This window comes from Macaca fascicularis, chromosome 7, assembly GCF_037993035.2.
Source record: "Macaca fascicularis isolate 582-1 chromosome 7, T2T-MFA8v1.1".
Taxonomy (NCBI): Eukaryota; Metazoa; Chordata; class Mammalia; order Primates; family Cercopithecidae; genus Macaca; species Macaca fascicularis.
Window position 1 is genome coordinate 162,399,210 of NC_088381.1, and position 25,088 is coordinate 162,424,297.

At 51.5% G+C, this 25,088-nt stretch overlaps 1 protein-coding gene across 4 annotated transcripts; it reads right to left on the reverse strand.

Annotated features, from left to right (window-relative positions):
• Nucleotides 1-8,135: 8,135 nt before the first annotated feature.
• SERPINA1 (serpin family A member 1) lies at nt 8,136-20,196 on the reverse strand. Of its 4 annotated transcripts, XM_065549306.2 has the most exons (6): nt 18,137-18,179; nt 17,585-17,791; nt 12,212-12,861; nt 10,620-10,890; nt 9,250-9,397; nt 8,136-8,403 (listed from the first exon to the last, which is right to left on the reverse strand). In XM_065549306.2, the coding sequence occupies exons 2-6, from the start codon at nt 17,698-17,700 to the stop codon at nt 8,212-8,214; spliced, it is 1,377 nt and encodes a 458-aa protein (XP_065405378.1). In that variant the 5' UTR covers nt 17,701-17,791; nt 18,137-18,179; the 3' UTR covers nt 8,136-8,211. The 4 variants fall into 4 exon arrangements, with proteins under 4 accessions (XP_065405378.1, XP_005562165.3, XP_005562166.3 ...); XM_005562108.5 differs by lacking the exons at nt 17,585-17,791; nt 18,137-18,179 and adding an exon at nt 20,115-20,196; XM_005562109.5 differs by lacking the exons at nt 17,585-17,791; nt 18,137-18,179 and adding an exon at nt 20,029-20,196.
• Between the last annotated feature and the right edge of the window lie 4,892 nt (nt 20,197-25,088).

Here is a 25,088-nt window from a genome sequence, read left to right on the forward strand (position 1 = left end):
ACACAGGCCACCCCCACGCACTCTCAGGGCTTCTCGTGCTCATGGGCCAGTCTCGGGGGGCGTGGGGATGCTCAGTGCCTGTGTCCAGGAACCCTCTGTCCTGGAAAACAGCCTGGGGCTCCTCCAGCTCCTGTCAAGGTGTTTGTCTCCAGTGAGTCCGATCTCACCCGAGGGTCTCGCTGTTCTTCCCTGGATGGGCTCAGTCCAGCAGAACCAGCCTGCCATGTGGGAGTGTGGGTGGAAGGAAGCCCCGTGGCCATCCAAGATCCGGGTTCCTCTCTCCTTGACACGCCCTCTGAGAAGTGAGGAGAGGAGTCAAGGCATTCGTACACGCTAGGGGCCTGGAACCGTGCCCGACCCTTGGAAGATGCCCAGTAATTGCCAGCTGCCTGAAGTCACCAGGCTTGTGTCTATCAAGACCCTGGCCTGGGAATCTCTCACCAGGAGCTGGAATCCTCGCTGCTTTGGCTCCATAGCCCATTTGTGTGGGCACTTAGGGTGGTGACACCAGCTGCCAAGCGCCACCCGAGGGCTCCTGGGTGTGACTGGGAAGGACTGGTTCTCTCCACCTCAGTGAGAGGTCCTTGTTTCAGGATAAAGAGAGTTAGACCCCCTCATTCTCACTACATCTGCTTCTGTTTCATGTAACACACACAGTCACAGACACACACCGACTCAGAGACACACAATCACAGAAACACATAGACACACCCTCAGTCTAGATAGAAACACCTAGAGACAGAGACACGTGTGCACTCAGGCACACACACTCACAGACACACACGCAAACAAGGAAAGACATTACAGTTATGCACCAACACACAGACACACACACACACAAAGGCACATTGACATATAACATCACACAGAGATACAGATACTCAGATGCGCGCGCACACACGCGCACACACACACACACACACGGTGGAGCCCCTCTCTTCCTGGGCCATACAGACACCACAAAAGGCCACACACCTGACCTCCAGCACCTCAGGGCCCCTGACTTCCAGCACCTCAGGGCCCGGGCCTGGCAGGGAGGGAAGCTGTTGCCGTGACCCCGGCCGTCACCTGCAGACACCCTGTTCAGCAGGCCAAGGACAGTGATTCTCTGCTAACGAGAGCGGGAGGCTCAGGATGGTGGCTTGTCCATGTCACTCAGTGTCACAGCATTCCGCCTGCACTCAGGCTGGGGTGGGCCCTCCTGCGGTGACTGATGCCAGGCTACATCTCCTAGCAGCTCTGTGAGCTCCCCAAATCACCGATTTCTCTGACCCTCTGTTGACCACCTGTAAGCGAACCTGATAATACCTGCCCTACCTCCCCTCATGGGGACATAGCTTCTAAGACAGTGCTTTGTGAGTTGTAAGAAACTGCAAACATTCTTAGCCACCTTGATGGAGAAGATAATGAGAACGAGCACCTGCCCCTTGGGAGGGGCTCCCAATAAGCCCGGGTCAGCCATGTTCACTTCAGTATAAGGCAGTCTGTTGTATTCCTTTCCCTGGGCTAAAAGAGAAATCGCAGCTGTGCCCCGGGGAAGGAATAGAATGAAACGGTGGTGGTGGAAGTGCTCGGGAGAAGGTGCCTGCTGTACAGACAGACTCCAGGCTCAGCGAGGGGCCTGTCCTCCTGCTGCCCCTCCTCAGGAGGCCAAGGCCTGTCTCTGTCTGGAACAGGGGACATGGGACCCAGACACCATTGCAGGGTGAGCTTACAAAGGCCACCTATATATCCTGTTCCTGAGGCTACACACAGGTCACCTCTGAAGTCATTTTTGCTGCAGAATCTGCCTGATAGTCGGGGTTTTGCCCTCTTTTCCACTTTGCTCTCACCTGGAGAGGCTCCCTGTTGGAAGGGCTGTGAGTCTGCACCCCCCAGGGGGCACACCCACCTCCAGATCTGGCCCTGGCCCTGCTGTGCCACTCCCTGAGAGAGCGACCCCACCATTTCTCTCCGTCCCCTGGCGGGGGAGTTTCTCCCTGGCTTGGAGCTTTGGTGCTGCTGGCCCTCCACCTCCAACCCTCTTCCTTCTCCTTCTGCACCTTGACCCTTCCCGACATCCCAGTGCGGTCTGGGTTGGGCTTCCACAGCTCTCCCTGGTGGCGCTTCCTTCACACTCATTTCATTCGTTCCCTCTTCCGGCCCCATCATCCCCTCACTGGTAAAGAAGGGCCTTCTACAGGCTCAACAGCGCCCCCCAGAGATATGTTACCATCTGTGGGAGAAATGTCCTTGCAGATGTCATTAAGGATCCTGACAATCCAGATTGTCAAGGAGAAGACAATCCAGGGGGGCCCTAAATGCTATTGCAGGTATCCTTCTGAGGGGAAGGGGGAGGGAGACCTGACAGAGATGGAGGAAGAGGGGGCAGTGTGACAACAGAGTCCGCCACTGGAGGAGCAACTAATCAAGCAACGCCAGCAGCCACCAGAAATTGCAAGAGGAGGAAGTGGCACATGCCCTAGAGCTTCCAAGGGCACTCGGCCTTCCTGACACTCTGACCTTGTCCTGGTGACACTGTTCTGGATTTCTGGCCTCCAGAACTGTAAGAGAATGCATTTCTATTGGAAACCACGGAGCTCGTGGTAATCAGCTACGGCAGCCACAGGGGCTCACACGGGGTCCTCACCTCTGCTGCTTCTGCCGCAGTCTCCACGCGTCGGTCTCAATGTGAGGTGTGATTTTTAAGAGCAGCCCGGGCCTTTTCCCTGTGCCTCCCCTGCCCCAGATCAGGCGTGGGCACAGGGCACACAGGTGAAAGGCTGACGTGGGGCCGGCCTGAAGCCCTTAGAGCTCTATAGACTGTCAGGACTCCAGGGACCTCAATGCTCACATTCTCTGGTGAGGAAACTGAGGCTCGGGGAGGGGATGTCCCCAGTGTCAGGTGGCACATTACTGGTAGACCTGGTAAAAGATCCCAGGCTGACTCCCAGCTCAGGATCACTGGCAACAAACGCGTGATTATCTGTAATTTATTCCTCTGTTAGTTCCTTGCCAGAGCATTGGGCATTGGAAGAAGGTAGCCACACCACTCAACTAATACTTTTGGAATCTACAGTATTCATTAATGTTTGATGGTCATTTAAGTAGCAGCACTTTTTTAGGGTGACGCTTTGCACATTAATCCACAAAAGTAACCTAGGAGTTAGGTATTATTTTACCTGTCTTGCAGGTGAGGGCGCTGAGGCACAGACAGCTGTAACAGCCCACTCAGGATTGCATGCTAAGGAGACAGTGGAGTTGGGATTCCTGTGTTCTTTCAACTTTGCTAAGAAGCCCTTAGCAATTGCATCCTAATATTTTAATGCTGAAGGACATTACTTGATCAATCTCAGAACATATTTTGAGGGTATTAACTGCCAATTAAAAGGAAAAAAAAGTTTTTTTACTTAATACACACTGCTGACTTTTTTTGCTCCCCGTGCCCTCTGTCAAGGAAGCCCAACAGAGTTTAAACACAATTCTATTAGCCCTGATTGTTCATTAGTTTTTGCTGATGTTGTTCCTAAATCATCCCAAACAATGAGCACTTCGATTCTGGAAAATCAGCTTTGACTTCTGAGAGCAAATGCCCCGGAAGCTGTTGGCCAACACTGCGTGGGGTGGTGGCCATCCCCTTGCTGGCTTGAGCCTCTATTAATCTCTCCTGTGTGGCTCAGCACTCACATCCCCACCCTTTCCTGCTCACCACCGGATCTGGGCTTATTTCTGCATGGCCTGTGCTGAGTACCTTGTAACTAGAACTTTCTAATGGAGTTTCCTTGTGGGAATTCCTTTAGCTTTCCTTGTGTTTTTCAGATCTTAGTCACCCTCCCAGGCTTGCATAGTAGTTGAAGACTTATTTGATGCATTTCACGAATTCTGGTTATATCAGTCAGGACGGGCAAGGATTGTGCTGCAGCAATCAAGAAGCTCACAGCTCAGTTCTTCAACCCTTTAGCAAGGACTGATTCCACTCTATTTGTTCCATGTGGGATGAACAGAGGGGCTTTACCCACCCTGGGGACACAGCAACCAGGTTGAAGGAGGTTTCAGCTCCTCACTTCCCTGCTCCAGACCATGTGACTCTAGTTCCTTTCATCATTCCTGATGTCACGATTTCAATAGTAAGTGTGATACCAATGACAGTTATCAGAAAACTCCTAGACTGCCATTGAAGCATCTGCTGTCAGCGTCTTCCCAGCTTGGATAATCAGCCCCTCTGCCCTGCCCAAGTGCCACTCATTTAAGGAAAAGGGCAAATGGATATGACATGTTATTTTTTTGTTTCTGATAAAGCTGATATTGGAGGGTGAGGCTTATGCCTGCTGGGATTTGGGCTTCTAAAACCTGACCTCTCATGCTGGTCAGCTTCACCATCTCCAGCAATGTGAGATTCAGGCCCGGTCTATCCTTGGCTCCACAACTAGGCCAGAGGAAGATTTCTAGGCTGCATGGGACAAGGACAAGGGACTTTAGAGAAATAAGACATTTCATCGAGACCTCAAATTCGATTTACATTTTGCAGATGAGGAAACTATGGCACAGAGAAGTTGAGGAACTTCCCTGAGATCACACAGCCTGCCCTCTCCCATATGATGATGAAGTGAGACTCCTGCTTTTTTGGGTTGCTGCTGGGTCCCTGCTGGGGAGGGAGTTTGCCTCAGTGAGGGTGCCCTTCTCTGACTTCTTTACTCAGGGTCATTCCATTTGTCCTTTTAGAACTGAGCCGGGTTCCTGCAGAAGCTGTCCCTGGCTCTGAGTCCTGCCGTGTGCCTTGTTCACTCCACTGCCTGTGAATTTTCCAACCAAGAACAACACAAAGGCCTCAGCCTTTCAAGGAGCCCTTGGGGTGTTTGAGGTCATCTGCGGGTGTATACTGACCATTTCTTATGCCTCTGGAAAGGTCCCGGGCTGCACCCTGACCCTCTCCACCCAGATCCATGGACGCACGCCTCGTTTATTCACCGTTCCCCACCGCCGTAGATCAGCACTCTCCCAGGGACGGACCTGGGTTTCATCTCTCTATCCCCCATACGCAGCTCCTGTTTGCTTGTTTGTTGTTTGAATAAATGCTGCCTGCTCGGATTTATGGGAGGATCAAGTTGCTCCTGGGAAGGAGATCAATGTATAATCTGTATTTCCCATTTCTGGTGTGAGAACCTAGAAGCTCCCTGACTATCGTCCTCTTAACAAATGGGGCTCACAGGGTGCCCTCTGTCTGGCAGAGCTTGCACTTCAAACCAAGGCTTCCTTTGTTTAGGCTTAAAATCTCAAATTCGTGTGTTCTGTCCCCTGCAAACTCCTAGGTGGGGTAAAAGGTCATGACTCTGAGGTTCCCGGCTGAGCTCGCAGCTGTTTTCCGTGTTTCCCTCTCATCTGTTTCAGAGCAGGATGAGGTTCCTGCCTGCAGTGGGAAACTGACTCGGAACACCCAGGATGCCCCGCAGCTCGGCCTTCAGCTGTTGTTAGAGCACAGCAGGTTGACGCAGTGCGGTTCTGGAGGATGGAGTTTTTATCGTGATCCCATATGGACTGAGGAAGTGTGTGCAGTTGGGGACAGCCAGGCCTAAGAGCAGAGAAGTCCTGCCTTCCAGGCCCACACTGGACAGAGCATTTGACCTGCTGGGCCTCAGTTTCCCCATGTGTACTTTGGGGATAATGATTCCTAGGCTGAGTCCTGCAGGACCTGTCTGGAGGATCACATTAGACAGTGAATGCATTTTTTAAAAAACTCTGGAAGATACAGTGAAGCTGAGGTCTTATGGCTGTTGCCTCATGGACTTGTGACATGTATTTGTCTTCCTCCTAATGAGGTTGTCATGACACTCTGCCCACCCCTGACTGATCCCTGTTGATTCCCACAGGAGCCCAGGAATTCCTCTGGGAGCTTATGCTGGTTTGAATGGAGTCTCTCCCAACCGGACTGTCAACTCGTGTGTGACAGACGATTCTTCAAAGTAAAACGATGGTGTCTAAGGTGATGCCCTCAGCACTGCAGCCTCCTTCCCTGTCCTGGCTGCTCCGGAAAGCCCACTTGTCTTTGACTCTGCCCCTGTTCTCCTACCAAATGCCAGTTAAATAAGAGGAGTCCTGTGGGTCGCCCAAGGCCGCGGGCTGTGTCAACATCTGGTGGATGAGCTTCTGCTCACCACCTTCAGCTCAGGGCCTGCTCCACATTGGGTGGAGGGTGTTTTTCTCATGAAGCATGCTAGGCGTGAGCTGTGGGCCACCAGCAACCCTTATGGTTTAAGGAGGAATTAGCTCTGCAGAAGTTTAGCATGACCCTCGAAGGGGAGAGTGTGGTGAGGTGGTGTGGTTCAGAGGAACGAGTAGCCCATCAAGCCAGCTTTGCCACTTATGAACTATGTGACATTGTGGGAGACCAGCAGCCTCTCTGAGCCTCAGTTTCCTCATATGTAGATTTGGAGTTTAAGAGCACAGCGGATCTACTCACACATCACAGTGCTGCTACAGTTCTTAAATGAGAAATAGCCAGGGAGGTTCTTCACAGGGATGTCTGATTCACAGAAAGCTCATAAATGCAAGAAATGTAGCTCTATTTATTCTCTGCTCTAATAGGTGTAAACGGTGTTTTATTATCTGACTTGAACATCGTACCAGCTCAAAGGCAGGTCTTACTGGCCACGGCTGTGGCTCAGAAAGGTTTGGCGACTTCATGAAGGTCACACAGCTGACAGGGGGATACCGGTCTTCAGACTCTCAGGTCTGGTGTCATCCTAGGAGGCTTGGTGACGGTCATATCTTTAATGTATTTGTGGAGAGTGAAAGGCTGTCACTGAGTAAGCTTAAGAGAACAGGAGACTTGTGTGGGAAACAGTTGGTATCCATTGATTAGGCTGAATCATGTTGAATTGCTAATTTCACCATTTTGAACTACAAAAATCACTATTTGGTTTGACTCAACCTCATCCTTTAAGCACACATTCATGACAGTGAGTGATTAGACAGGGATTCCAAGATTAGTTTGGGATGGGTCAGTGCCTTCCACAGGACAAGGCAATTCCTGGTAGAGACAGAGGGAGCAGCCTGTCCTTCAGCTGGGGGCTCAGGGGACCTCCTGGCTGCTGTGCCCTTTAGCAGAGCCTTGGAGGATGGAAGGACTCTCCTGGCCCTTACCACAAGGGCTATTCCGGAACAGCCTCCTTCCATGGCACTGGAGCTGCGGCTGCCCTCTGAAGACTGCAGGGACAGCAACAGGCACAAAGAAGTCAGGCTGCATGTGGCCCCAGTCAGGACTCAGGGGAGAAAGAGAGGGGTTGCAGGGGTCAGTGGGTGCTGTGCTTCCTCTCCCATAGCTGGGGAATCCTTGCGATGGCCTTCGTGAGCCATCAGCAGGCCTATGGCCACATGACTAGGGAGGAGAAGGGATATAGGGTAATGGTCTTGTGGGGACTGCTGGGCCTGGTTGAGTCTGAGGAGGAGATAGAGAAAAAGAAGCAGAGACCCTCCTCTTCATCTGAGGAGAAGGGACCTGATTCTAAACTGAGACATGTGAGGCTTTATGGGGCAGCGATGGAAGGACAAGGGCAGAATAGGTGTCCTTGTCGCCCCATGGAGAATGGGCTTCAGGAGGAATCTGCTTCAGTTGTTTTCCAGAAGTGCCCAAGAGGCGCCGGGCCCAAGCCTGGTTAGGTGACAGTGGGACAAGAAGAGGACACGGTCCTCTCTCTTTTGTTGTTGCAGATGCCACAAAACAGGGCTAGGGCATGGTCAGGCAGTTCTCGGGCTCCCAGGAGGGCAGCCTTGGGGTGGGCACAGGCAGCCCTGGCAGGATGAGGAACTCTGGGTGGCGGGGAGTGGGGGATGAGCAGGGGGACATGAAGATGCTTGGAGGAGCCTGGGGTCATGGGCTGGTATCTGATTCCTCCCCTGTGATTCCTTATTAGGGACTCCAAGACAGGACAAGGAAGACTGGAGCTCTCCAGAAACAGATGGGCCCAGGTCCGTAAGCTGAGGATTCAGCCCCCTCCATCCTGGCCCAGCATATGCCTGCCCAGCCAGATGCTCCATGAACACAGTTGAGGGGGTCCGGAGACAGCACTGTGACCTGGAGCCCACACACGGCCTCAGCAGGCAAAGGAAGACCCAGAGACAACATGGGAGGGGTTTGCAGTCACACACGCAGGCAGGGACCAGCTCAACCCTTCTTTAATGTCATTCAGGGAGGGGGCCAGGGATGGAGGGGAGGGGCTGAGGAGTGACAGGCAGTTATTTCTGGGTGGGATTCACCACTTTTCCCATGAAGAGGGGAGACTTGGTATTTTGTTCAATCATTAAGAAGACAAAGGGTTTGTTGAACTTGACCTCGGGGGGAATAGACATGGGTATGGCCTCTAAAAACATGGCCCCAGCAGCTTCAGTCCCTTTCTCATCGATGGTCAGCACAGCCTTATGCACGGCCTGGAAGGGAGAGAAGCAGAGACATGTTCTAAGGCTGAGTTGTGCCCCAGCCCAGGCCTGGAGCAAGGCTCACGTGGACACCTCCCAGGAAGCGTTCACTCAGGCCTTTCTCCCGCTGCACAGCCCTGGCCCTGCACATCCTCTCCCTCCCTGTCACACAGACCTTGCTCCTCCTCAAGGCTTTGGCTGACAGGGCTGGCTCCCCTCTGTCTATCTTCCTGACAAGCGCCTATGCCCCTGCTCAGGGTGCACCCACAACTCAGAAGGGGAAAGAGCATCGCCACTCCACGCCTGTCTCCAGGGCTCTCTCCTTTCTAGCACACAGCTTGAAGCTCCTCGAGGACATGGACCCTGACAGTGACCTTCACAGTGCCCAGATCCCAAGACAACGCAGCCGTTCACGGAACTGCAGTTGTTCTTTGGTCACCTTTAGTTTTCCAAAGGAAGAGTCATCTTTAGCTGACATCATTCATTCATTCAGACACCAAATCTCACAGATCGAAGGAGTCACAAAGTCCTTTGAAACAACTTAGCCCAAACCTTTCTGTGTCAATATGGATAAATCAAGGCCCAACGTCTAGAAGGTCCTGGGCAAAGATGAAATTCGGGGTCGGTGACACAACCTCAAGGGAGGCCCTGAAAGTGCCAGCAGCACAGCAGGCCCCTGCCTGGCTTTGCCGTCTGACCACGTCCCGCGTCAGTGAATCACGGGCATCCTCAGGAGCTCAGCCTCGGTCTTCATTTGTTTCCCTTGGCCCCTTCCTCAGCCTCAGGACAGAACTGCAGCCCCCATACATCCTTCCCTACAGATCCCGGGGTGCAACAGGGTCATCAGGGTGATCTCACCTTGGAGAGCTTCAGGGGTGCCTCCTCCGTGATCCCCGAGAGGTCAGCCCCATTGCTGAAGACCTTAGTGATACCCAGGTGGCCCAGGACTGTCTTCAGATCATAGGTTCCAGTAATGGCCAGTCTGGGTAAATGTAAGTTGGCAGACCTGCCGTGCAGAAAAGAAATTCAGGGCATGGCACAGCATTCCTCTTGTTCTTCTGGGACCCACCGCAGTGCAAGTGTTTTCTTTTCTGATTATTTCTGCCACTTACTCCTGTGTCCTCCACCCACTCTAACATGGGAACTTGGCTTTGGTTTGTTCTACTATTAGCTCTTCTACACTGAGTCAAAGAATGTTAACATCAAATGAATCATGAAAGCTTGAAATGCCACCTCCTCTGAGATTCTAGGTGTACTGGAAGCATGTCTCATCCTGCCCTGTAGTGTTTGGTCACTGGGCCCCCAGCCTGAAACATCCCCAGGGCCCTATACCCAGAGGAACATGGGCTGGTGGCAGTGCCACCAGAAGACTGACCACACCAGGCTGAGTGCTCCCCTCTTGTTTTCCATGGGGAGACAGAGCCGCCCCGAGCAGGGTCTGGTGTGAGCGGGCAGCCTGGCTTTGGGCTCTCTGATCAGTTACCCTCTCAGCCTCCTTGTTCTTTCTCAGCCCCTGGAGCAGGGACCTCAGGAGGTGCTGGCGTGAAACAAAGAAATTCCAGCCTCAATTCCTATTATGAACCCAACACCTTTTGTATTTTCATCTTGGTTTTACAGTGTACAAAATAAACTAGATAGGAGGGCATGGGCATAATTACGAATGCACACAGACACACTAATGTGTGACTCATATTGGAGTATCATTTACTACAGGGCACCCAATCTAACAGCACCGATAAAGTGACAGAGAAACTCAAGCCTTTTGCTAACATGCCCTGGCTATTCCAATTTTGAACCTTGCTTTTCTGGGCCTAGCCACACAGGCTCTTCCCCCATCCCCACAGGGACAGTCTACCCTTGAACTCCACACTCCACTACTGCCTTTGCCAGGAAGCCCATCTGTTCCCTTTTGGTTCTGCCAGAACGTGTGGTGGTGCTGCTGTCCCTGTCCTGGGCACTGGATATTGGGAAGGGACAGTGTCCACGCTGGAGTGGGAAGTCCCCAAGGACGAGACCTTTACCTCCTCACCCCTGGGTACTGTCCTGCTCATGGAGCATGGCCGGTGCCACCTGAACTCAGTGGTGGCCTCATTCTGGAAGCCAAGTTTATGCAGAGTAGCAGTGACCCAGGGATGTAGTGTTCACCCTCTCCGACCCTCTGGTCAGTTCTGATGGGCCTCAGAAGAGGTGTGGGCAGCTTCTTGGTCACCCTCAGGTTGGGGAATCACCTGCTATTTTCATTTTCCAGGAACTTGGTGATGATATCATGGGTGAGTTCATTTTCCAGGTGCTGCAGTTTCCCCTCATCAGGCAGGAAGAAGATGGCGGTGGCATTGCCCAGGTATTTCATCAGCAGCACCCAGCTGGACAGCTTCTCACAGTGGTAGATGTTAAACATGCCTAAACGCCTCATCATGGGCACCTTCACGGTGGTCGCCTGGTCCACGTGGAAGTCCTCTTCCTTGGTGGCCTCAACGTCAAAGGGTCTCTCCCATTTGCCTGGACAGAGAGGGTAAGGCGGGCATCAGTAGGGGTGGGTGAAGGTTTGGAAGAGTGTGGCAGAATAAAGGAGCCATCAGTCCCCTCCCTGAGAAGCCCTGAACCCCCTTGACGACACACATCCCTCAAGCCTCAGCTTCATCATCTGCAAAAGGTGCTGAAACCAACCATCCAGGCTGCCAAAAAGGTCTGTGTGGAGATAATTCAAAACTAGAGGAAGATGCAGAATTTCTACATCGCAGAGATGTAAGGCTAAGAGATGCCATCCTGACTGTGCATTTTATTGGAATCGTATGTTTATTTGAGGGTGTCTTGGATATTACAAATAAAATGTTGGAGCATCAGGCATATTTGTTACCTCCTGTCTAAGGCTCCCTGCCTCTTGTTAATTGGCAGCTCAGTTATTCATTCAGGGCAAACATTCTGCTTACTATTCCTGAGGGTTTTCTTTATCCCCTGGATTGGCAGGGGAAATGCAGATGCCTGAGCAGCCTCCCCTCTGCCATGCCAAGAGAGCTTCACCATCGAGGCATGCAGAGTGGACAGGGGCCTCAGGGACCCCGATCCCAGCTTTCTCATTGGACAGAAGGAGGAGACTGGGGCTGGAGAGGGACCGGGGCCTGCCCTAAGCCACAGCAGAGCCAGGACCCCAGTTGTGCTGACTGCAGCCTGGCTGCTCTCCACTGCCCTCCTTTGCCTCAAGAGCACCCCTCAGGGGCAGGAAGGCAGCCTGAGATACAGAAGAGCCCACCACCTACTGCATGCCACACTTTTCCCAAGGTGTTTGTCACTTGTTTAATCCTAAAAAAAACCTGACAGCAAGAATGGTATTTTGTCCATGCTAAGATGGGAAATTAGCACCTCAAGGAGGTAGAATGCATTGTTCGGTGTCAAAAGCTAATAGTGGTAGAGGCAGGATTTGAACCCAGGTCTTTCAGACTGCAAAACTGATACTGATTCTGGGACACTAGAGTCGTCTAAAGTACGTTCCATGAAACTATCCCTATATGCAGTATATTACAATTTGTTCTATAGTTCTAAGCATTATATATTCTACATATACAGTACACACAAGGACATTAAAGGCTCTGGAAAGTTCTGCAGAGCTGTCAGTGGTTTTGACAATTTAATCTATTATTCCCTCAAATTACTCAATGATGGAAAACATTTTAGTGTTTGTGTGTAGAAAATTGAAGAGCCCACACTGACATGCATTTCTATAGCCCATAATGCATTGCCAAGGAGAGTTCAAGAGATGATGGTTTGAGAATATTTTTGGTTGTTTCTATGGGAACAGCTCAGGCTGGTTTTGCAACCTTACCTTTAAAGAAGATGTAATTCACCAGAGCAAAAACTGTGTCTCTGTCAAGCTCCTTGACCAAATCCACAATTTTCCCTTGAGTTTCCTTCTCCACGTAATTGTTGATCTGTTTCTTGGCCTCTTCGGTGTCCTCAAAGTTGACAGAGAAGGCTTCTGAGTGGTACAGTTTTTTGACATCCTCCAAAAACTTATCCACTACCTTCAGGCTCTTGTTGAGGAACAGGCCGTTGCCGGTGGTCAGCTGGAGCTGGCTGTCTGGCTTGTTGAGGGTATGGAGGAGTTCCTGGAAGCCTTCATGGACCTGAGCCTCCGGAATCTCCGTGACGTTGAAATTCAGGCCCTCCAGGATTTCACTGTGAGTGTCAGCCTTGGTCCCCAGGGAGAGCATTGCAAAGGCTGTAGCGATGCTCACTGGGGAGAAGAAGATATTGGTGCTGTTGGACTGGTGTGCCAGCTGGCGGTATAGGCTGAAGCCGAACTCAGCCAGGCTGGGGGTGATCTTGTTGAGGGTTGGGTGGTCCTGATCATGGAGGGATGTATCCGTCTTCTGGGCAGCATCTCCCTGGGGATCCTCAGCCAGAGAGCCGGGGAGCAGGCAGCACAGGCCTGCCAGCAGGAGGACGCCCCATGAGACAGAAGATGGCATTGTCCTGCAAGACAGAGACGGGGGCCAGGCCCCGAGTCAGGGCACATGATGACTCCCAGTGACCCGGGATTGACACCACGTGGAAGTGCCTAAGGCTTATTAAACCAGCCTGTGCCAAGTACTTGCTGACATCAGTAACACTGAAAGAATCAGAAGAATAGCAAAATGTATGTAGTGCTTACCATATGCCAAGCACTGTTCTACGTGCGCACATGTGTTAACTCATTGCTTTCTTGTAACAATCCTGTGAGGTGCTGATGCTACTATCCTTCTTTTTCAGATGAAGAAACCAAAACCAGAGAGATTAGGTCACCTATTCAATGTCACTGAGGAAGTAAAGTAGCAGAACCAGAATCCTACATCTAGGTCCTGCGCCCAGGCTCTGGACAGCTCCACTTACATCTGCAATGACCCTAAGATGCAAGTGGTACAGCCACTGTTTTACAAAAGAAGCAAATGAGGCATAAGAAGAGGAATGGGCCTGGCCACGATTATCCAGGAATCGGGCCAGATCAGAATGAAGAATCACGTCAAGCTAGAAGCCCTTGGAGGGCTTCTATCTAATCCCACTGTTGAGTGGCCAGGGACACTGCTGCACAGAAGGGAAATGCATCTTGCACAATGGCACCAGCTAGAGCATGGTGGGGCTGTGATTAAATCCCCTGGGAGCTGTTCCCCCCCAACACTCACAAGGATCCTCAGCCCTTAGGGTTTTTTCCTAAGAGAGGGGGCTGTCCCCACAATGCTCTGTGGTCCCAGCCACAAGAATAGGCTGATGTCCCTGCAGTCAGCTCACCTGCCATCTGGATCACCAATGGTGTCCCAGTTCTGGGCTCTTGCTGTCAGGGACTTTAGAGAAGCTCATCTCTCCTGTGAAGCAAGGCTTTGTGCTGCTTTAAGGAGATGGGGGTGGTGGGAAGTGAAAAAGCATCTCTTTTAGCTTCAGATAGACCTGGGATCTAATCTGACTCTGTCACTTTCCAGGTGTATGAGCCAGGACACGTCATTTATCTCCCTGGTCCTCATTTTGCCTCATACATGAAGTGAGGCTGTTGGAAGAATTTAGTGAAATAAGTCTAGACACCAAACCTTACATCAAAAGGATCTGAGAGGGCAACCCTTTTGAGGGAGGGGTTGACAGGTGTTGCAAATTCAAAGCCTTCAGGTGATAGTCCAGTGAGGAATACATGTTTCATAGCTGGGGCTGAGACAATAGGGAGTGGTGGGGCCTGTGGCTGAACCGGCGAGAGCAGGCTCTGCTGAGCAATGGTCAGAGTCAGTGTCATCCACAGCAACGCAGAGCCTGCCATGCCCCACAGTGCTCCTTCTACTCCAGATATGCCCAGACTTCGGACCATCAATCTGCAGCCCCCTAAGTAGAACCTGCTGTCTACACAGATGGGAAAACTGAGGTCCTAGCTGAGGAGAATATGCCTGGCAGCCACATAGTTAACTACTAGTCACAAAAGTAAAATCATCATCTTAACAAAATACAAAGAAAAAGGTGTCCTTGAATTTGGGAAATGAAACACTGGAGAAAAAAGTTGGAAATAACAAATATTGAGATTCATTGACCCCTGGACTGTTAAAAGTTTCTTTCCAGTAAAGCAACAAAATGAAGCCTAAAGCTGGTTTCTCTCTACCACCTTTCTCCTGGCCCTCTTGCCTCTAAGTAATCCAAATGGAACGGACCACACACTACATAATACATGTTTGTATTTTTCTTCAACTAGCTAGTGTTGTTAGAACTGAAGACGGTGCTAAAATTAGTGCTGTATATTTCCATCTCCCTTAGGTTTCTCTTTCACTTCCCAGCTGGATTTTGTGCAGTCCTTCACGGTTTATGGAAATTCCCCCATCATTACAGGGCTCAGAGGTCAGGAGGGAGTTGGGCCTCTGCAGGGTGGGGACACTAAATACGCTGAGTGGCCTTAGGGCCAGAAGTTGTGGCTTTAGTCCTGGCAGGGCCACCACTATCCATTTGGCCTTGAGTAAGCATCCCCTGGTCCTGGGGCCTCACTCTCCCCAGTTGTGCAAAGTGGGGCTGGGAGAAGACCTCACTGGGGACCTCTGTATGCTAACATAGGATTTTTTTTTTTTTTTTGAGACAGAGTCTCGCTTTATCCCCCAGGCTAGAGTGCAGTGGTGTGATCTTGGCTCACTGAAACCTCTGCCTCCCGGGTTCAAGCAGTTCTCCTGCCTCAGTTTCCCAAGTAGCTGGGATTACAGGCACATGCCACCACGTCTGGCTAATTTTTGTATTTTTAGTAGAGACGAGATTTCACCATGTTGGCCAGGCAGGTCTTGAAATCCTGACCTCTTGATCCGCCTGCCTCGGCCTCCCAAAGTGCTGGGGTTACAGGTGAGTGTCACTGCACCCAGCCAGGATTCTTGGTTAGAATGGCATCTGGGTTCGATGTAGCAAAACAGATGGAGAAGAGGCACCCTCCTAGACAGGAGGCTGCTGGGCTCGAAGGAGGTGGCGAGGCTGGTGCAGGGAGGGTGGAGAGGGGGTGACAGCTGGGAGGAGCACAATTCCCCACACCCATCCATCTTTCCTGGCGTCACATCACCTCCTCTGGTTTCCTCCTTTCACAGTGAAGAGTTTGAAGCCCAGAGAGGGTCAGGGCCTTGTCGAGGCCATACAGCAAGTCGGTGACAAAGCTGGAACAAGTCTTGGCTTTCCCAGCACTCAGATCACGGACTGAGACAGCTGTGCCCTCAAATCTCAGATGATGAATGGCAGAATTGGGCTCTGACATTGGTCTCAAGCTTCGTGTTGGGTTCATTATGCCTCCCAAGCTGTTCCTCATAGCATCAGGACTCCAAAACCTGCTCTCTCCCGGCCCTTCTATCAGAGGCAGCACCCTGCACCCTCAAAAGCTAGTGCCTGGGAGGGCGGCTGGAGAGGAGAAAGTAGATGGTCAAGTACCCCATGGTGTATGGACACTGAGGCCAAGCTTTAAAACAGAAGAATGAAGACTTCATGGTGACATTTCTGGAACTGGGGCAGGTGGGAGCACCCTTTGCAGGGCCAGGGAGAGGGAAGCAAGCCACTTCCTGCCTAATCTCACACCATTTCTACCCGGGAGCATAAAATAAGGGACCAAGAGCAACCCAGCAGGGTGCAGGGAAGAGAATCTCGCCTATGGTCAAACGACCTGTTGAAATGGGCAATAAATAAACCCAAGTGTGACCAGGCCCTGTCACTTACTGGCAGGGGGCCCGGGGTAAATGACTTCACTTCTGTGAGCATTGGCTTCAGAGCTATACAGTGGAGAAAAGAATCCCTTGGAGAGAGATGAGGAATAACTGACGTAATGCGAGAGTGGGCACCAGGTGCGGAAGCCGTCCCTGTGCCTGCACAGAGGTTGAGCTCCTGCCCGAGAGATGGCAGATTTCTTCCTGCCAGCTGCTGCGCTCCCCAGGACCCATTTCAGCAGGAGGGGGCTCCTGCTCAGCAGTGAACAGCATCTGAGTTTGGCCAATTTTCCATTAAATTCTCCAAGTATTTGTTTACTGCCTGCTAGCTGCCTAACCTATGCTAAGCAAACATCAACCTCAGTGTCACCATCATTGCCACACTTACTAACACCAGGCGATTTACAGGCACTGTATCATCTAATCTGTCCTCAAAGCTTACCCTATGAGGTGTAAATGATGAACCCTATTTTATAGACAGAAAAATTGAGGCCCAAAGAGGATTAAATAACTCACTAAAAATCACAGAGCTACTTGCTTACAAAACTGAGATTTAATCCCAGATGTTTTGTCTGGGATTAAACAGATGTGACTGCAAAACCTGACATTTAATAGTCTCTGTGTACAAAGCTGGAGCCAGAAGTCTTGAACCAGAAGATTTCAGAGGTGGCCTGGCTAAATGAAGAGGGGCAGCCTCAGTTTGTGGCTAGAATTAGAGGCTCTCAGGCCAGATTGCTCCAGATCAACTTGCTATTAACTGTGTGACCTTGGACACGTTACTTAACCTCTCTGAACCTCAGTTTCCTGGAGATGAGAAAGGTGGACTTTGTCATAGAGTTATTGTGAAATTAAATATGCACAAAATACCAAGAAGTGCCTGGTGCACAGTAAGTTCTCAAGAATACCAGTTCTTGCTGCTAGTGCTGCAGGTCTTTTAGAGGCGTTCTATGGGAAACTGGCCAGCTTGGCCTTGGTCAGCTTTTTGACCCCTGTCTCCAAACTCAGTGCAGGAAAAATTAAATTCTTCCAACACTCCAGAGATCAAGGTCGGGTGGGGTGAGGGGAGGGGACAGAGGTCAAAGGTTATCATGTTTTGCCCAAGAGAACAGAGAGGTTGAGCAACTGTCTGAAGTCACCGAGCATCAGAGAGGCCTCAAGTCCAGCCCAGGCTTCCTGTTCCCCATCCAGCGCCTGAGACCTGAGAGAAACGGTGAGCACTAGGGCCAGGCTCAGGAGTTCGGGGCCTGGAGCCAGGTGCCTGAGCCCAAATTATGGATGGTGTGTGATTTGGGGCCAGTTATTAACCACTCGGTCCCCAACTTCCTCATCTGTAAAATGGGAATCACCCTGGTAACTGCCTTGGAGGGTTATGAGGCTTAATTGTGCACAGAGCTTAGCCGTGGCCTGGCACAGAGCGATTATTCAGGAATGCCAGCTTGAACCCTGGGTGACGGTGCCCCTCACAGCTTCCTGTCCTCCACTGGGACAGGAGGGCCCAGAGGTCCACAGTGCAGGGGGAGACCCACCTTGATGTAAGGCTGAGACCTGGCACAGGTCTGTTCCTGGCCGTATCTGGAGGGGATGGAGAATGTGAGCCGGCGTTCCTCCTCACCCCTCCCTGAACCTTAACCTCCTCATCCATAGAAGGGGAAAAAGATGCGTGTCCAAGTAGTAGGAGAGGTGGTGAGGCTTACAGGAGACAACAGATAGGAACCCCCTGACAGACACAGGAGCTGCACAAACAGAAAGAAATGGCTGCGCTTCCTTGCTGTTGCTGTATCTTGGGGTGCCAGGACCGCGGAGCTAGACACCCTCGTGCACTTCTGCTTACAAAAGCCAGTGTATCCACCAGTAGGTACTGAGTGGGGACCGGGCAGGACTGGGAAGCAGGACACAACCCTCATGGCTGCTGTTATTACGACAATAGGAGCCCAGCTGCAGCCCCTCCATCTGCCCGGCACCTCAGCGGGCGGATACCCGCTCCACAACCCCCCTCCTGCCCCAGACCTGCTGCCTGCCTGGGCCGTGGGGGACTCAGAAGCCTCTCCAGAACCTCTCGCAGTGAAAGGCATACTTACGATTCACCGTCCCAGGTCAGTGGTGGTGCCTGAGGCTGAGGAGACAGAGCCCTGTCCTTGTCCGTATTTAAGCAGTGGGTGCAGAGGGGCAACGGGGGAGGCTGCTGGTGAATATTAACCAAGATCACCCCAGTTACCGGAGGAGCAAACAGGGACTAAGTTCACAGGCTGGGCGCTGAGTCGCCCGCCCACGCTGTCCGGACGCTCTGCCTGAGCAGCATACAGCCTCCACTGCACGTACCAAAAGGAGTCATTGTACCTGGCTCAGAAACCACAGTGTCCTGCGTCCAAGGTGGAGGGGGTGGCGTGAGTCAGCCAGTCGCTGGGAGAGTACCACTTTGCTGGCCCTCTGCTCTCACTGCAGAATCCTTAGCGGCTGTTCCACTGGTAGCAAGATCTACCATTTACTAATTCACCCCGAAATGCCTGATGCTGAAGACTGATGCCGCCCTGGGAGATCAGAGTGGGTTAGAGCCCATTTGACAGATGAGGAAACTGAGGCTCAGAGCAGAGAGGCCGCTCATCCGAAGTTACCCAGTCAGCCTTAGACACAAAAACCCTCTTGATTGTCCGGATGGAAAAATGGAGCATGACTGAGGCAGACACAAGCGTCAGGCCAGCATGGGGGACCATGAGACAGGGTAGAGGTGGGAGAGCAAATCTGTAAAGAAGCGTGATGCTGTCTCAGGCAGGCCGCTTCACCTGTTTGAACCAGGAAGTGTTTCACCTGCATCCTAGAGAGTTGGAAGTCTCATTCCCAAGCATGCTTGTGAAGTGCCTTGGGTGAAGTGCCTGGCACACAGTAGACTCTTTATGTGGGTCTGCACAGCCCTCTGCTTAGCCTGCCCCGCAGGCTGCTCAGAGCAGGAGGGGGTTCAATTCTGACCAGCCTCAGGCCTGTTTCTGTTTCTGCTCCTGGAAAATCAGTGTGATGCGTATACAGCTTGGATTTTCTTTGGGAATACGGCCCCCATCCTGGGGTTGATGGAGGTCTTTGGGGACTACTGGGGATGGAAGGGAGGGGTGGTACAGGGTTGAGGCCAGTAGGGCCCCACTTGATTGCAATCCCTTTAAAAGCCTAAATCAGATTGCATCACCCTTTGTGCAATGTGCAAACTTGCTTGGGAGCTGGCGTACGTGCCGTGGATACTTCCAGAATGAATGGATGAGTGCATTTTTTGCCCCTTCTGTCATTCACCAGTCCCACTTATGCCTCCACCTTGGGGCTCTACCAGGCGAGTGACCCACAGGATCCTCCAGCACACATATTCAGACCAGGGAACCCACTTACTGGCTGTGAGGCCTCAGGTGAGTTGTTTAACTGCTCTGAGCCTCAATTTCCCCATCTGTAAAATGGGGACGGTGACGGTATGTACCTTGTTGAGCTGCTGTGAGGATTAAAATGCAACAGTTCAAGGACAGCTCAGAGCTGGGTGCTGGGTGTGCCCGGAAAGTCCCTTCTGATGCTGTCCTTCCTCCCCCATGTCAGGGGTCACTGGGGTGGGGTGGGCCACATTTGAAGAACTTTCCTCCAGGCAGTCTCATTCAGTTACCCTGTGAGGGGAGTAGGTACCACCCTCTTTTCAGGCAGTGGGAAACTGAGCTCAGACTCCCCTCCCCTTCTCTCTGAGCTCTCTTCCCTGCCAGCTCCATGCCTTGGCTTCAGGGCCCCTGTCCTTCCCCTGAGCTGGCTGAATGGATATTCTACTACTCTACGTCTACTCACAGCTCCAGTGCTGGGCTGTGGTTGAGGTCGCCTGCCCTCGGTACCTGCTGGGCATTTCTTCCCCTCTCTGAGCCTTCGTTTTCCCATCTGTGCCATGACCCCCACTCCAAGCCCCACTGTCCCTCCCATCTGTGGAACAGAGTGAGCAGCAGCAGCATTGTCCCACCTTTCCTGCTCTCCTCAAGCTCCGTCTCCTCTGGCAGGCACAGGAGAGTGGCCTGGGGGCTGGCAGAAGGTTGCCGCCCCTCCTACCTGGAATTCCTGGCAGCAACAGTGGCTAGGCCTTCCTCAGAGTGCCGATCCCCTCCTCCTCCTTTGCTCAGCTCAGTACTCTGAGGGTTGCCGCGTGGAGGCAGTGCACGCCCTGGGCACAGGGCCCAGTTCCTGCCCACCCAGGAAGTTGGCCTCGGGTGGCGGGTGGCGGAGGCAATAGGTTGGGGAGGGGCGGGGAGCTTGGGCAGGAAGGGGCCTTGCCCATTGCCAGGCAGACACAAGACTGGGCCCTCATAAACTCAGAAAGCCCTGCATATCACCTGTTCTACCCACCCTGTCAGCTCTGTGACCCAGGACGAGTCACCCTCTCCCTTTGAGCTACCGTAAAAGGTGCAGTCACACTGCCCAGAGGATTACTAGAAATGACAGGCCTTGCCCTCCTGGCACAGACCTGGCACCAACATCTGGCAGGTTTCTGGGGCCAGTTGCAGAGGGAAGAGGACTGAGCCACCTATGACATGCCCAGTGGGCAGCCCTGCGGCTGGGCAGGTCTGTGTGCACTGGGGAGGTGTGTGTCATAGGACCTGGCTGGGTGCAGAAGGGATTGCAGCGGGGAGCTGGGGCATTTGGAGGAGGAATGAAGAAAGCATGGGTGGGAGCAGGTGGGGCAAGTAAGGGGCTCAGAATTTGGGGTCCTGTTCTTTTGGTTCCAGGGCTCTAGGCTCAGCCCTTGCCCTGCTCTGGACATCCATCCTGGGAGGAAGGGCTGGGATGATCTGGGAAAATGCACCAGGACAAAACCCCGGGCGGTAGGGGGAGGTGGGAGCACTCAGTGGCCATTCACAAGGACACTGTGACCCCAGGAACCCCAGGACACGATGGGGAAAGTCTTGTCCACTCGGTTACTTCCAGAATTGTCTATTGCAGCATCTGGGCTGATCCCCTCAGAGGAAATGCGTCATGGGAAGATCCTGTGAGCTGGTAATGAACAAGGGGCATCTGGGGAGGCCCTGCCCCATCACAGGGCCCTGCTCGGAGATGGGAGCCTCGTGGTATATGCTGGATAGGGATGTAGGAGTCAAGATTTGGGGTCTGCAGCAAGGAAGCGGGTAAGGGGGTAAGCCTGGCCACAATGTTGGGCAGGCTGGTGCCAGTGGCCTTGGGCCAAGTAAATCCAGACTGAGTGACTGGTCAGGAGAACAACAGTGGACTTCAGGGGAGCTGAACTCATTGGCAAAGTGCCCCGAAGAGTGCTGGCCACCCCACAAACACACACATGCACCATGCACACCCTCGCTCTGCACCCTCCCTCCCAGGCACCAGCTTCCTTCTTTGGGAGGCAGTGCAGGTCACTGGTTAAAGCATGGGCTCAGGATCTAACATCTGGGGTCAAGCCTTAGCTCCACCGCTCTTTCTGTGAGCTCTTAGACAAGCCACTTAACCTCTCTGTGCCTCGGTTCCCTCATCTGTGAGATAGGGAGACTCTTAGAAGAGTCACTTCCGTTAGGATTGTGAAGATCAAATGAGGTAATAACATTTAAGCACTTCGGGCAGCCTCTGGCATGGGATGGGCCCCAAGTCAATGCTAACCACCAGAAGCCACAACCTTTGGGGATGTGTCCTCGCTCTGAAAAACCTTATAGACAGGTCTCAGGGGTCTAAGTGGGAGAACAGCTGCTGCGTTTGGCCCCAGACTTGGTGAGCAGCACCTGTTGTTGAGGGATACCTCCTCAGATTCAAACTTCCATTTTTTCCAGAAAGAGGCCGTCAATCCGCTCTTTAGGGGCTCTGCTCATTTTGGCTTCCTGAAGGTGCATCTGCATCTTTCTGAGCACCTGTGACATGCAGAGGACGTGGGGTGACTGGAGCTAAGCGGACTTGGATCTGGGGGAGGGCCTCAGTTCTCTGAGAATTGGTTTCGTTTTCTGTAAAATGGGGATAAAAGTCTCTTTCCCACGTAGTTGTGAGGCTTAAATGAGGCGATGCTGGTGGGGTATTTAACACAGAGCTCTGTTAGCATAATTGACACTTGTGTCTGTCTTCCTATAACTCATTTAATTGGTGGGGTTAGTTGGGTGTTCGAAGTTTATCTTCCAGGAGATGAATGAATGAAGTTTGCACCATTTGTTTACCTCCTTGAGGGATCTTTCAAATTAACCAACTTGCAAAACCCCAGCAGACACACTTTCCTTCTCTGCGTCACCTCCTGAGCCGCTTCCTGTGTGTCGGGGGGGTGGTGGATTTCTGCTTTTTCTGGAACTATTTGGCCTACTCACAACTTCTTGTTTTTCTTCTTCTTTTTTTGAGACAGAGTCTCACTCAGTCACCCAGGCTGGAGTTACAGTGGCGCAATCTTGGCTTACTGCAAACTCCACCTCCTGAATTCCGGAATTGCAAGTGATTCTTGTGCCTCAGCCTCCAGAGTAGCTGGCATTACAGGCATGCGCTACCATTTCCAACTAATTTTTATATTTTTAGTAGTGGCGAGATTTCATCATGTTGGCCACGCTGGTCTCAAACTCCTGGCCTCAAGTGATCCTCCTGCCTCGGCCTCCCAAAGCGCTGGAATTACAGGTGTGAGCCACCATGCCCGGCCTTTACTCTTTATCCTTACTCAGACAGAGAAAAATAAGGCAAAGCTGTACCTTGTAAGGGGCAACATAGTTAAAAGAAGGAAAAAAAATGCATCTATAGCTTCATCCCCTTCTTGTTAAAATTAATAAAACTAATGTTTTATTGCAACTAACCTTTTCTGAACTTTATTTTAACTTTACTCTTTTGAGGTTATGGGCCATGATGGTCATTATGGATTGGAAGATTTAAGAGACGAAATGTGTCCTATTGAACTATAATTATGATTTGATTTTAGATGGCCAACTTGTCTCATTTTGGTCAGTAGGAACCCTTTTAAGTTATCTCTTTATCCCTTTGACAATCTCTGCTGATGTTTCAGCAACACACACTTGCTTTCTGACAAGGCCACCATGTTCATGTTCCAGGTCTGTCTTCATTTTCTCTTGCCCCGAGACACGGCACTGGGGTATCTTCCCTGGGAGAGGAAGTGAACAGGCAGTGACAGAGGCCTTCCGGGAACCACAGGCAGGGCTGAGTGTGCAGGACTCACTCTTGCATGGGGACTGTGGGAGACCCAGCAGGACTTTAAGGCTTATTATTCAGAAATACATGCCCTACGTGGGTGGCTTAGATAACAGAGAGCAATAGGGCTCTTAATTTGCCCAACTCTGGCCTTGGCTTCAAATGGTTCGATTTACCCTGTTGACTCCTTCATGTTGACTTTGAGCATTTCTATTTGCTTGATTTTAACAGGTCTCTTGCTTCCATTTTATAATATAAATCTCCAAATACTCCAACGGTGGTATGCCACCCCCTGAATCGTGGCTAAGAGTCCTTGCACACGTGGCCTCTGCCAGGCCCTGTCTTAAACACTTCATGTGCATCACCTCACTCTATCCTGTGCAGTGGGCACCACTGTTATCTCTTTAAAACAGATGAGGAAACCAAGGCAGAGTGTTACCCTAATGCTGAACCAGGTACCTCCCTCTCTCCCTTCCTCTCTTTCTCCCTGCTTGCTGCTTCCACAACACTTCATACACATCCCTTTGTAACATTAGCATATAACTAACAGTGAGCACATGGCTCATGCCAGAGCCCTTCCAAGCATTTGTTACAGATTAACTCCTCGTCCTCACATCGAGCCTATGAAGTCGATATTTCTGTTATCTCATTTTATAGATGAGGAAACTGAGGTTCATAGACGTCGAGCACCTAGCCCCAGCTCACAGAGCTGGCAAGTGGTGGAGGGCAGATTCTAACCAGGCTGTGAGACTCACGACCCCAAAGCTTGGTGGCATCACCAGGCTGCAAGTGACCTGAGGGCAGGGATTGTGTTTTTTCCATCTCTGTGGCTTTGTACTGAGCACAAAATAGGTGATGGAAAGTTGCTTCATGAACTGAGTTAATCAAGGATCATGGAAATGGAGCGTTTCTTTCATCCGATGGCTAAGGTGTCTTGCCAGGGTGAAAGTGTGAAACCTTTGCATATGCTAAAAATTTGTGTGAGGTGTGCAACTTCTTAGGTAAAACAAAACACAAAACCAGTCGCTTTGTTATTCAAGCTGGAGTCTAACACCGAGGAGGGAGAGGTTAGCAGGCTGCCAACACCTCCCAGCCAGGACCTAGAACCTGATGCCAAGCCTGGGCTTCCACCTCCACCCAAGCTGCTTTTCCACCCGCCTCCTCTGTCTGCCCATGAGAAAAGGACAGCAGTCTGGGGGAGGACAGCAGAGCGAGGACTGAGCTGTCATGATGAAATCCACCGATGGGGAAGGAGGTTGCATCACGCCCCTGCCGTCCCTCTTTCCATTCTCCTTGTGGCCCCTACTGAGCTCATCAGCAGAATCCCAGCCAAAGCCACCCATTTGCTGATTGGTCACTAGAGGCCAAGGCCTCTGTCAGAAATTTGTGCTCACAAACGTTCATTTCCCCAACAGCTCTGCAAGGAAGGCTTTATTATACCTACTTTGCAAGTGAGGATTGAAGAGAATATATAAGATGACACTATAAAGCCACTCCTGAATCCTCCAGCCTGTCCGCATCCCCCCTGTGCTACCACCCCTTCCCTGTCTTTATTGATTTACTTTTTATGGAGGTGTTATTTGCATGTAGTAAAACAATAACTCCTAAATACATAGCTCAATACATTTTTACATGTGTGTGCATCTGTGTAACCACCACTCTGAGCAAGACAGAGCAAATTCTTCCATCCGTGAAGTCCCCTTTCTGTTAATGCCTCCTGAAGGTAACTTCTGTTCTGATTTCTGTCTCCATAGACTGGTTTTTCCTCTTCTAAAAGAGCTTGTAAATGGGATAATACACTACCTATGTTTCTGTGTCTGGCTTCTTTAGTTCAACATCATGCTTCCGAGATTGATCTACGTTGTCACCAATATCAGCAGTGCACTTATGCTTCTTGCTGAGTCCTATTCCATCAAC

Bases quoted from the DNA above. Each gene is read 5' to 3' on its own strand.
- SERPINA1 (XM_065549306.2), bottom strand. From the start codon at position 17,700: ATGGATGAGGAGGTTAAGGTTCAGGGAGGGGTGAGGAGGAACGCCGGC. The intron at 12,862-17,584 runs GTGGGTCTCCCC...TCTGTCTTGCAG, and splicing joins GGTCTCAGCCTTACATCAAG to GACAATGCCATCTTCTGTCT. The intron at 8,404-9,249 runs GTGAGATCACCC...TCTCCCTTCCAG, and splicing joins CACCCCTGAAGCTCTCCAAG to GCCGTGCATAAGGCTGTGCT.